Genomic DNA, 12,715 nt, shown 5'->3' with positions numbered 1-12,715 from the left:
TGCACATATGAAGTCATGTATGGATACGCAGTGGAGAGGAAAAGGTACAAAATGTTTTATATTCCGCATCTTCCTCAGGGCTGGTGGAACAGAAATAGAGTGTGTAATCTTGTCTGTTAATGGAGGTGTCTGAAGAAGCTCAAGTAAAGAGGAAGGAGACTGAAGAGGGGAAAATGGCTCAGATTGAAAGCCTTCCCCACCCCCCCATATAGACTGGAGAGGGCTACACCATTCCAGAGCTCAGAAGAGCTCATACTTCCTCAAGTACTTTCTCCTAACTTCTTAAAGCAAATAACATTGATACTGTTTTTCTCTCCACAGAGTCTAAGGTTGTGATGTCGTAGACACCTGCCGCCTTAAACACATTCATGTCTGCTTCACAGATTTCAGTGTATTTGTCCTCTCCAGCAGTTTGTGTAAAATACATCTTAATATTCTAACCTTAGGAACTGAGAGGAAATATCAGAGTCCACTGCAGGATCCGTCCATTACTACCTTTTGATACTACTGGGCATTCAATATCACAAGACAGGTAATTTATTTTGGCTGTGTTAGATCTTAGCTGACTCATAATTAATATACAGAGAAAACAATAGTTACATGTACATGAAAACAACAGTGTTCTTGATTTTTTTTGCTTTTGTGTGTGTGGAGAGACAACGATGGTATCATAGAAACTAATTGCTGTTTTCTTTCTCCTGCTAAATTGGCTTTAGCCAATCTCATTCCCTTGTTTAAAAGTATGTCCACCTGAATGGAAAGCCATAGCTGTTCTGCCAAACCAGGATTATCCCTGGCTTGGCAGAAGTAACACAGCTGCAATCAGTTTAGAGTATATTCACTCTCCTATACAAATTCTGGGATACGGTAACGTAATAACTGGCAGAAGTCATGGGTAGAGAAACATGCTCCGCATTACAGTTGTTTTGTGCTGCTATAGAACAGATTTGCTGTCAGCACAAACAGTGGTAATTCTATTTCAGTATAATTTGGCTCGGCATCCCTACTTTATAATACACCTACTGTAACTGAAGTGTCAAAACATTCCAAGACCCAAAAGGAAAAGAGGGATTAGATGCAAGTATGTGCTATAACAAGCTGAATTCTCCATAGATGACTAACATGAAAGAAGGCAGGGACTGAAACATACACAAAGAAAGAAAGAAGGGGCAAACTAGATGGGTGGCTAGAAACCATATGCTTTATCAGTAAATAGCTGATCTGGGGCTTTGTTTTACTTTTACTGGCTGGTAATTCTAAAAGAGTACATTCAGTGTTTTAAAGTTTATTAACTTTTGGAAAATCTTAAAGAAAATATAGAATTGTTTTAATTAAAACAACATCAGAAATAGCAGACAAGAAATTTCAAGGAGCCTGAAGGGGAAGCTTGCATTAAACTGTGTTTGATATAACTGGGAAGGAGCCCACTCACTGTTTTTGTTGCTGTATGGAACGGTGCAATCAGGTGCTGAATTGCAGTGTGGAACAGAATGAACTGGGGAGAACAAAGAATCGTTAAGACTAACTTTTCTTAATATATCAAAACGTAATTTAAATAAAACTTAGTTGTAAAACTAAGGACTGATTCTCAAAATGCTTATACACAGGAATGAATTTATACACCTCAGCAATCCCAGTCAGTTTTTGTACTAGTAACAGATGCAAGATCAGGGACAAATACCTAAAATGTGGGTGGTTTTCACATTAATGTTCTAAAGCTAAAGCTAAAAGTTCACATTTACAATTTCAAAATGATATAATGGCTTTCATGTGAATTAGTCTTAATTGGGTTTGTTCTAAATTTCTTTTTTTAAGCAGATTATTTTGCTTGATTGCACTTAAATTTGGGTTTTTTTTCACAGCTAACTGTGGTGTTAGTATGTACATGGAGTACAATAATAATGGCAATTCTGAAAAGTACTCTTCAGACAATGTATATAATTCACAGGCATTTTGAGTACTGACTTCCTCAGCTAAATGGAACACTTGTGGTTTGAAGGGTACCTTTTTTCCCCTTATTGGCTTTTTTCCTTTTTTTTCTTACAGGCAAAGAACCTTTTCTGAAAAAGTGGCACATGCAGCTGATGATGTGAGTATTTGATGGTGAAATTCAAAAGCTCATTCACAGATACTAGGAAGGAGAAATGAGGGACATGTGAACGATGGGTTTTAAAAAAAAATCAGGTACTTTCTTGTCAGTTGGAGTCCAGGAGTCCAGCTTTGATCACCCATGGGTGCAATAGCAGGTGATTCATGCTATTTTTATCCTGACTGTAGTAGCAATAGCTTGGAACTTCTGCTGGTGCAGTCAGCCATGAACTGGAGGTTGTGTTTGCCACAGACTTCCTGCAGTCAGTCCCTTTGAGCCACTCGTATTTGCTGTAACTACTTCTAAAATTGTCAGGCTTTTTTTCGTTATAGTATTGCAATGCAACTAATGCATTTAGGGGAGAAATATAATATCTTATGAACCAGAACAGCCTACATGGTGCTGCAGTCAAGCATGTTAAAGTGTCCTGGCTTAGATCCATCAGAGGAAGGAGAACTAGCATTGAGGTTGCAAATCTAGATGACATTCCAGCATTAATTAAGGCCACTACCAAGATACAAAATCTAAAAAGGCACAGTGGTGTGAGCTAAGGTCAAAGTATGAACTTGCTTTTTAGTTTTCCTACCTGCCATAGTTCTTAGTTGGCTTCTGTTACTTACGTGGTGATTAGCCAAATGCGCTTCTGTAGTATAGTGCTTAAAATATTGCTGAAGTGACCTACAGTATGTTATACGTTTAAATTGTATCTTCATTAGGCAGATGTCACTTGCATAAAGTGGATGCTTAGAGAGACACAGAGAGAGATACGCAATTAGGAAACTAATGGAGCTCATCAGGAGTCAGTTAAAAGAGTAAATATGTCAGGAGATAAACCCCAGGGATCTGTAATGGTAGACATAGTATTCTGGATGCAATGACTCATTTATTGTACTATAAAATGCCACGACTGTTTCTGATCTGTTAAATTCTATTGCATAAAGGTGAAATTAGATAATATTTAGGGTTTGGATTATTTTATAGATATCTGATATGTTATAGTATCTATATGTTTACAGAGTCTGCTTGCTTATGCCAATTTATGATTTTTAGTTTGTATGAAACAGTGACCCAGTAACCTTCAGTATGCTAACCTGTTCTCACGCTTAAAAGTCCTTATGAAACATTCCAGGAAAACTTGCATGGACTTCATTGCAAAATGAAATTTGCAGGATACTAACTTCCTGGTTTTGGAAAACACAACATTGTCTTCAAATGTTTCATTGGTTAGCCTTGACATTTATTTGGTTAAAATACTTTGTAGTTTTGATCAAACACCTTTAGTCTTTGTGTTAGTTTCATAATATGAAAATATTTTTAAGAATAAAAATTTGTTTATAAAGTATCCACTTTCAAGAGGGAGGATGAAAGTGTAAGTAACTTCTTAAAAAAACATCAATTTAGACTAGTCTAACAAAAGAAAAGGAAAACAATGTTTATTGCCTACTTATTTTGCTTTAACAACTGAAGATGTTTATGCTTGTGGCTAGGATAACAATGCAATTTTCAGATAAAATTATGGGACTTGATTTGTTATTGAGCTTTTGGTTGCAACACAATCAAGCTCATATTTCTGGAAACAAGTATTTTCCAGGCGAATACGATTTAAAGGAAATTTTAGATGAAGGTGAAGGAAGGCTGTCTGTGTAAGAGATGCTGAGTTTATTAGTTTTGCTTTTTAGATCATGGCTGTATTTCCAGATTTTTCCCTGGAAATATTTTATATGTGCAACATAACCAGGCAGTTATCTGCTATGAACATTTTAAACCTAATGTGCATTAGAGTTGCATTTGAGAACCAGAGTCACAGCGCAGCCCAGCATACATGTTGAAACTATGATTTGGATCTTCTGGACAATCTTCAGCTTGATGCTGCTCCTGGATGGGACAGCAGCTCTAGTAATATGCTGATCTGTCATCGATGCTACAACTTTGTCATGTTATAACTAGAATAGGGAAAACATCTGTCTCGTAGTGAAAGACCACAACAGAATTGCAGTTATAAAGTAGGTTTGCTTCTCTCCTGCCAGGAGCTGTGTTAAGACTTCCTCCAGACTGTCTGTAGGTAGGCAGAACTGACACGTGGACAGAATGGTTGTATACCTTTCTGTGAGACTGAGACTACATGAATTCCATTTAGTCTTTGAGTGATTTTTCTTGTGTTATTTAGAGATTTATATCATTCTGCAAAAGACATGTGATCTTTTCTATAATCTTGCTTACTGTGTCTAGAGAATCATTATTACGATTCCAAGTCTAAAAAAGGCTTAGGGTTCTACTAGATATACAGAAGAGTATTTAATTTCAGGTTTGAGCTAATTTAAGGTTTTTTAAGTTTCCTTTTTGCTTTCTGTGTATACCCAACTCCTCAGCATAACAGTAACAACAGTCTGAGCCTTTCTCCTGAAGCTTGTTATGTGATGGTGGAGAGTGAGTACACAGTACACACCAGGTTGAACTACTCCACACAGGTTAGGACACTAAGTAGCACTGGCATTGTCACCACCTGAGAAAATGAATAGATGAGGTACTGAATGCTCAGACTTTTCTTGGTGGTGACAGGACAAGGAGGAATGGGTGCAAATTGAAATGAGAAGAAGTGAGAAGAAGCTGTCAGGGTAGTCAAACACTGGAACAGGTTGTCCAGAGAGGATGCGGACTCTCCATCTTTGGAGATACTCAAAACCTGAACTAGACATGGTCCTGGGCAACCTGCTGTAACTGACCCTGCTCTGAGCAGGGGCTTGGCCTCAATGATCTGTCTAAGTCCTTTCCCACCTCAACCATTCTGTGATTCTGGCCTAGGATCCCTGCTGCTGCTTTTCTGTAATTTTGTCCATCTCTGGCAGGTGTGCGGTGTGCACATGTGAATATAGGTGTCATGTTTGAATGAGCAGCTATGGTTTTGCTTGGATTCACACCACCAGATGTGCACACTTAAATGAGATGCCTAATCACTCCAGACTCCACTTGTGGTTGCTGAAGAGAAGTAGCCACCTCCAGAGGGAAAGTCATTCACCTAAGATTTGAAATAAACTTTAAATATGTTTGTCTGTCTCTACGACTACGTATGCATCTGAGGCACCTGCCCTAGCCTAATACCTGAAGTGATATTTGAATCCAATTTCCTTTGGCTCAGAAAAGAAACTGGCTGCCTGTACATAATTAATTCCTTTCAAATAATTTTCTGAAAGTTTTCACTTGTGAGTAGTTGAGAAAAAGGAGATGGCGAAGAGGCTACTCTATCAGGGAAGGTGCAAGATTCTGCTGTTTCTTCAAGACAGGACTGGGGAAACATGAATTAATGCGGCCAAGACTCTCCTTTTCCTGGGAGATAATTCTGTAATAGATAGATGGATGCAGCTATAGCAGCTGGAGGCTTTATCACTCCCCAGTTCTTCTCACCATCCCCAGCCAGAGTTTTCTTCCCCTGGTGCTTACCCAGCGTGGGGGATCCTTTAAGCTGTCCGTGTCAGCCTCTGTACTGTGTCAGCCAGTTGTACTGGAGTTAACAGTGAAATGTGAGGAGCAGTCACAGTCTCCTTTACACTGCTCTGCTGTGGAGCAGTAGTCTTGGGAACAGGGGCATAATCTGCAGCAGATACACAGTAACAAGAGATAAATTATAATTACCACAGCTGGAGTCCGTGTTCATGTCTATATCCACTATTCCATATAAATCACTTTAAATGATTTCTCTGCCTTACTGAATTTCATTTAATGACCTGCTCTCCAGGGTTGGGTGTCAGGGCAGATTGTGAATTTTTGTGAAGTATCCTTTTGTCATTTCCATGGTTCCTATTGCCCTGAAAACTCAGACTGGGAGAATTCTGTGACTCTGGTGTGAACAATAAGGTTCTTCAGCATTCTTGTGAGACAGCTCTATGGATTTCATAAGCGCTGTTGACAAGGAAACCTGAGGTTCTGTAGGCCAGCAGCCGTGGTGGATATGTTAGGCCATACTGATCTCCTGACAAAGGAAGGTCATTACAAATGCTCGTGTGAAACTTCTGCCTATTAATTGTTTTGTTTCTGTGTTATGCAAATAGAGTTTTTTTCTGTCCCCTTTCTCATCTTAAGGAAAGCTGGTCTGCAAGTAAATTTGGTATCTGAATCAGAAACGTGGTCCATAACCCCCCATGAAGAAGGCCTACAAGGAAGCTGGAGTGAGATTTTTTGCAAGGGCACGTAGTGATAGAACAGGGGGGGGATGGCTTTAAACTGGAAGAGGGTAGATTTAGATTGGGTATTAGGAAGAAATTCTTCACTGTGAGGGTACTGAGACACTGGCACAAGCTGCCCAGAGCAGCTGTGGATGCCCCATCCCTGGAAGTGTTCAGGGCCAGGCTGGACGGGGCTTTGAGCAACCTGGTCTAGTGGAAGGTGTCCCTGCCCGTGGCAGGGGGGTTGGAACTACATAATCTTTAAGGTCCCTTCTAGTCCAAACAATTCTATGATTTTACGATATCCTTTTCCTTCCACCACCCACCCCCTACCCCCCTTCCCCCCCCCCCCCCCCCCCCCCCTTCCCCCAGAGTCTCTTTGTTATTGATCCTATTAGAATTTCTGTGTCAGGCCATTCTGTAGCGGTGTCATACTCACTGTACTGCTGTGTACTGGGCTGGGTAACACAGCTCATTCTGTAGAGTGAGCTTTGTCATTGTTAGGTTGATAATGATACATGGGCCTTCTCCAAAGAGGAAGAAATACTTAAAAACTCCAAACAACAAATTTGATTTTTATTAGCCTTTTGTGTGGTGGACATACTGTGTATGCAATCGTTACTTGCTGAGCTCTTTACGACTTCAGTCTGTGGGAATACTCATTTGAAGGCCATTAGTTCAGCACTCCAAGCTACTTGTGTGAAGCACGGGAGGAATTTCAGCACTCCCATCAAATGCAGTAATGTAACCGCAGATTAGTAAACTAGGAAACCTCCTTGAATTAGATGAAGTATTTTGTGTGCTAGTGAGCTTCCACCCAAATAGTTTTAAACCCCCACTGTTTTTCTCTTCTCTGCAATTAAGCAACATTTGCCACGAGGAGCAGAAGGGCACAGAAGTTGCTATGTAAGGCATGTCAGACTGCTGTGATTATACTCTGGTAATAGTTTAAAGAGCTGCTTACTTATCTGTCAGATTTACAAAACTACTATTCTAGTCCATCTGGAAAGTGGATTGTGGAATTCTAGCAATTGTGCTAGTGCAGCTCTTTCTCACAGTTGTGGACTAGCATGTTGCTCTATGAAATGTGCATCTTCTGCTCAGTTCTAAGCACAAATATATATGAAATCAATCTGAAAAGGCACTGTGAAAACTGGCCCTGTAATAAAAAAGGAGGCTCTCTGCCATTTTTTCTACCTGTGATGGCAGTTAGGGAGGCTGGGTTTACTTGCCTATGGCTTTCTAGGCCTATAAGAAGTTCAGGTGAGAGTTTGGATCTTTCTCTTGACTTAATTAAGTGCATATGTTTTCTGTTGGCTGTTTTTTAATAATCTGAATGTGTTTTGAGTTTCTTTCTTGTGGTCTTGCACTATACAGGCTCTAAAGCCTCATGTGTTGGTGACTGCTGGAGATGGGCCTTAGACTTCATGATCCTTAATTACCGCTGTCACCTGGAACATTAGAAATTATAAATATTTCTTTGTGTGTGTGTGCCTGTGATACTAACTGTAAGTATTTTGTTTTTCTCTTAGGAAACTGTCCTTGTAAAGTGTAGTCGTCCTGGTCATACGTCAATAAACAAGACTTTTCAGTTTGAGAGGTGAGTAGTCCTGTGTACCCATCTGAATTGCTGGAAGATTTGTGTAGTGAAAGCTAATTCTTAGTAGGCATGTTAGATGTTAATGGAGTTTTTTTGGTTTTGGGGTTTTTTATGTGGTATTCATGTTCTTCCCAGGACAGAATAATACACTTCAGGATATAGATGACACCCTTAGTCTTCCCTCTCAGTGAAGACTACTGATACGCCCATGTTTGAAACCTCCGTAGAGACTTACTTGACCCTCTTCACAGTCTAAGTAGCTCTCACGATCCTTGCAGCATGTTGTGAGATAGCAAAGTATTAGCCACATTTTAAAAGTAAGGAAGTAATGTTTGCCTTTCAATACTTAAAAGGAGCTTATAAGAAACACGGGGGCAAACTTTTTAGTAGGGCCTGTTGTGATAGGACAAGGGGTAATGGTTTTAAACTAAAAGACAGTAGATTTAGATTAGATATAAGGAAAAAAATTTTTACAGTGAGGGTGGTAAAACGCTGTAACAGGTTGCCCAGAGAGGTAGTAGATCCCCCATCCCTGCAACATTCAGGGTCAGGCTGGATGGGGCTCTGAGCAACCTGATCTAGTTGAAGGTGTCCCTGCTCACTGCAGGGGGGTTGGACTAGCTGACCTTTAAAGGTCCCTTCTAACCCAAACTATTGTATGATTCTATGAATTGAGGTGTATTGCACAACTTCAGCATTAGACATACAACATGACTGAGCCAGAAACTGGACTGCTGACTTGTAAGACTTGATGTACAGCCATGCTACTTTTAACCTAGAGTTAAAATGGTCTGAGCATAGACAGTAGGGTAGTGCAATATAAATCAGTGCTCCACAAGGGAAGGGCTGTAGTGTGACTACTTTTCTTGTTAGATGCTCAAGAATCCATGTAGACAAGAGAGATTTTTTAATGCACCAGCTGTGATAAGGGTTTTAATTGGTGTTTGTGCCTTACAGGACAGCAGAGAGTCAGTCTGCAAGACAGAAAACTGCAGGGGGTCAGGCTGAAAGGTGCCTTATGTTCTTTCAGAATGGAGCTGACCTCTGAGAACAGGAACAAAGAGATAAATGGTATCAAATGATGTCTCTGTAAATGAAAAAATACAAAATTTTGCCCCATACATTTTTCTAATGCATACTTTGCATGTATATGTTGCAGTGACTTCTTCAGTAGGCTCTACCTTGAACCGTGTTTCAAACCCCTCTGGAAACAGAACATGAGGACAATTTTATGGTTCCTTGCTTGAAGGCACAACTTGATTAAAACTCAAATGTATCCAACATGAATTATCTGTCCTGGTTTAAACTTAAGGTCTGAGCCTGTTTAGCCCAAACTGCTGTAGGGTTGCTAAACATTGCCAGTCATTCACTCTTCGCTTGAGGCATCCTTCTAAGATGCTGCCTTTTCTTACTCACAAAGACTGAGGACTGCTTTTCTGTAGGCCACCAAACAAGTGAAAATTCCTGAGATAATGCAGTTCTTGGGGAAGCTTTACTGACCCCATAGGTTATAGGACTCCTTTGATACAAGGCATATGAGATCTGTCAAGGTATATGGCCCCCATGCATGTCTGCTAAGCTACTCGAAATCTTTTCACCCTCCAGCTATAGCTAACAGAGCCATACCAGCTCAAGTAAATGCAGAATAATACTGCAATTCAACTCTGTAGAGCAACACAATTAATGGTATTGACATAGGACTCCAGAGGTGCTGTGACTCTGGACATGTGGTATAGATCCTGATAATCAGGAAAAGGGTTAAAAAAAATGTAACCCCCCCAGAGAATGCAGTTCTTGGGAATGTTTTTTTAGTGTCCCAGCACAGCTCTTTTTTATAAACAGAAGAGCATATGGTTCTTATGAACTCAAAAATGTTTATTTTTTTAGCAATGTTTTATGGAACTAATAAATGTCAAAATATTTGATTTCAGCTCAGGAACAAAATTCCAGCTTTCAGCATGTTATGCTTTTATAATTTTATTGGCGAATCAGTTAGCAAAATAAAAATCTCGGAATTTTCAAGGTGAAATTAACATTAATCACTACACAGGGACAAATCTGTCATCATTCTGGTAAAAATACACAGGCTTACAGAAAGAGATTCTCTGGATTTGCTGCATCTTTCATGGTCTCAGGTAGCTAATTAAGTGGGTGTCCATGCTTCAGTCAGTGCTGTGATTACAGTGTAGCACAAGCGATTTCAAGCAAACCTTAAACTACTTCACTTGGGTACTGGTAGCATTTGAACCACAGCAGCTAAGCAGAGGTAGTAAAACCCTTTTAGGAAGTTGAGTAAATATTTGGAGTAGTTACTGTAACGTGGAGCCCTGTGCCTTTCCTCCAAATGGCTACCAGAATCTGAACCTGACATAGCTATTAGCGATGGCTGTACTACTTTGCAGTGCAGACTACTAAGAGTGGTTGATTCTAGCCCTGATTGTAGTCGATAGCAATCTGTTTGCTTTATTAGACAGCAAAACCCATCAACAGCAAGTGAAGACAATATGAATGTTCTGGTCTTTAAAGTGCCTTTTTAAGTTGGTTGGTTTTTTTCATGTAGTAACTCTGATATTTTGATATGTTAAGAAAAAATACCATTTAAACACACACTGAGTTAGAGGCCTGGTTAGTTGAGATGGAGGACTTGGTGTTAATGAATATTTCATCAATTGCAGATGATAAATGAAGCAGAGAAAAGTGTTTGGAAGTGCTGTTGCTCTCTTATATTGACCTTGCAGATCTGATGTGCGATGTTTACTGAAGCACATGTGTGTATGCATGCAAAGCAAGGATGGAGTGTTGCTATTCAGTGCCTGTGTCCTCCCAGTATGAACTGTGCCACATCTCTGCATATTTTTTGGTTTCTCAGTGTAGTATGACAGCACATCAGTGGAATGGCAAGACAAGCAGTATTTGTCCATCAAGCCAGACAAGTGCTCGTTTCCTGATTAAAGAGAGTACATTTTTGTGCAACTTACAATTAGTCTGTAGAACACATTGCCACAGGATGTTACTTCAGGCCAAGAATTCAGCAGGATGCAAAAAGAAATTGAATGCTAATTCTAATAATATTTTTTTTTAAACAGAAAATCAAATCATATTTCAGTTTTGAGGCCAGTTTACAGCTTTTAAGGATTAGGATGAGCCACAGAGATTAATTACTGTCTCCAGGCACTAGTGTTTCCTGCTCCTTCCTCTGGCTATTTTCATGAAGAAAATGTTGACCTAAGTGGATTGGCTCTAATTTGGTATCTGTTTGTCAGTGATCCTGCTGTACAGTCTTATTTATGGAGAACATGAATACAAAGATCTACATTTGTACAGGTTATAGACTGTATTGGGCAGATCATGGTCAAATATGCAAAGAGGCTTGAGTAAATGCTAAAGAGCACACTATGTCTTCATTCAGTTAAACTTGCTGTATCATATACAAGCTGTGAGATACTGCTAAGTGAAGTGTACTAGAATACTGTATACACGGGGAAGTGACTATGCTTTGTAATGTTTACTGCTACCAAAATTCCTGGGTTTACTTAGTTGTTTTGCTATAAGCTATAAAGAACATACATCACTCATTGGAAAACAGAGCTAAGCAAACAAAAAGAAAATAACCCCACACAACAGAAGGATATCAGAAAGGGAATCTTTTTCCAAAGATAAACATTCATACCTCAAATACGCAAGTGTGGCTAATGACATTCTTGTTTTAGATTCTGTTCATCTTGTATAAACAGTGCTTGCTGTAGGCTGTAATCTTGGGGAGGATGATGTTTTTGCTGTGCTAGAGAAGGAATGAATGAGTTAGGATGTCCATGTTTTACAATCAGAATTTCCTCCCTTTGATAATTCCTATTTTCAGGTCCTAATTTTATGTTGTATAAACTTGGTAGTTGAAAGGGTTGAAGCAAAAATTTCTTTGAAGACCCCGGTGTTAGTTTATTTTTCCTTGAGTTTGAAAAACATATGCAGTTGTTTTAGCCATCATTATTTTGGCCCAGGGATTGTACTATTGCTGTTTTCTAAGAGGTGGAATAACTCGTTCAATTTAATTGTCTTTCATTCTGTTTAAAAATTAGTCTGAAATCCTCATCACAATGTAAAAGAAAGTTGTTGTCTGTTGTCCCCGTACCCCCCAGTGAGCAGCGTTTATTTCAGAGTAGATCGTTCAGCGGGGGTGGAGTTGGAAATACTTTAGGCTAATGCTGCCCACAAAGACAGGGTATCTTTCAACATTACCCTCAGGGACCTTCTAATTTCTGCTCTGCCACTGACCCTTCTGGGACAAGTCCCGAGACAACTTTGCAGCCTCTGTACCTCTGGGTTTGTTTTTTCCCCAAACCTTATCTACATCTAAAGGGAAGTACAACCTGACCACTCCCTTCCTTAGCCTGACATAAAGGATACACAAGTAGCAGGGATATTTCACAGTCTGGTAGGTGGGAGAAGGCAACAGGCATCTGGGACAGCCTGGAAAAAGACACTGTCTGCCAGGGGCAGGCAGGAGGGTTAGGGTGAACGCAGAGAGCCACAAGTGTACACCTGTGGGCGTTCCCTCTAGCACAGGAAACAGCCGCTTCCAAAAAGTCGGCGGGAACCTTGGAGTTCTAATTTTCAGTTCTCTGACATAGAAATGTCAGCAGATCACAAGTTTTATGTCACTAGCCTACATTTTCCCTGGTTTGTGTTCACGTACTGTTACAACATATATTTTTTTTTCTTCAGTTAATCACTGTACTTTGCTCCTCAGAGTTTACAATGCTTCGGAGTCTCAAGACATAGTATTTGCAGATGTGGCCCCTTTGCTAACATCTCTCCTTGATGGGTAAGTTAAAACTGGGAGTAAGAAAGCTAAAGTGCAATAATATT

At 39.8% G+C, this 12,715-nt stretch overlaps 1 protein-coding gene across 2 annotated transcripts in view; it reads left to right on the top strand.

The window, feature by feature from the left end:
- The window catches only part of KIF25 (kinesin family member 25), a 43,335-nt gene that overhangs the window by 12,887 nt on the left and 17,733 nt on the right, over nucleotides 1–12,715 (top strand). For both annotated transcript variants that reach the window (XM_040599134.1, XM_040599136.1), the window contains exons 6-9: nucleotides 447–532; nucleotides 2,047–2,089; nucleotides 7,782–7,849; nucleotides 12,597–12,671. In XM_040599134.1, the coding sequence (XP_040455068.1) occupies nucleotides 447–532; nucleotides 2,047–2,089; nucleotides 7,782–7,849; nucleotides 12,597–12,671 (272 nt within the window). The remainder of the gene's footprint in view (nucleotides 1–446; nucleotides 533–2,046; nucleotides 2,090–7,781; nucleotides 7,850–12,596; nucleotides 12,672–12,715) is intronic.

Source organism: Falco naumanni, chromosome 6, assembly GCF_017639655.2.
Source record: "Falco naumanni isolate bFalNau1 chromosome 6, bFalNau1.pat, whole genome shotgun sequence".
NCBI lineage: Eukaryota > Metazoa > Chordata > Aves > Falconiformes > Falconidae > Falco > Falco naumanni.
Note: the sequence above shows the minus strand (reverse complement) of the source record. Positions and strands in the feature narration are given on the sequence as shown.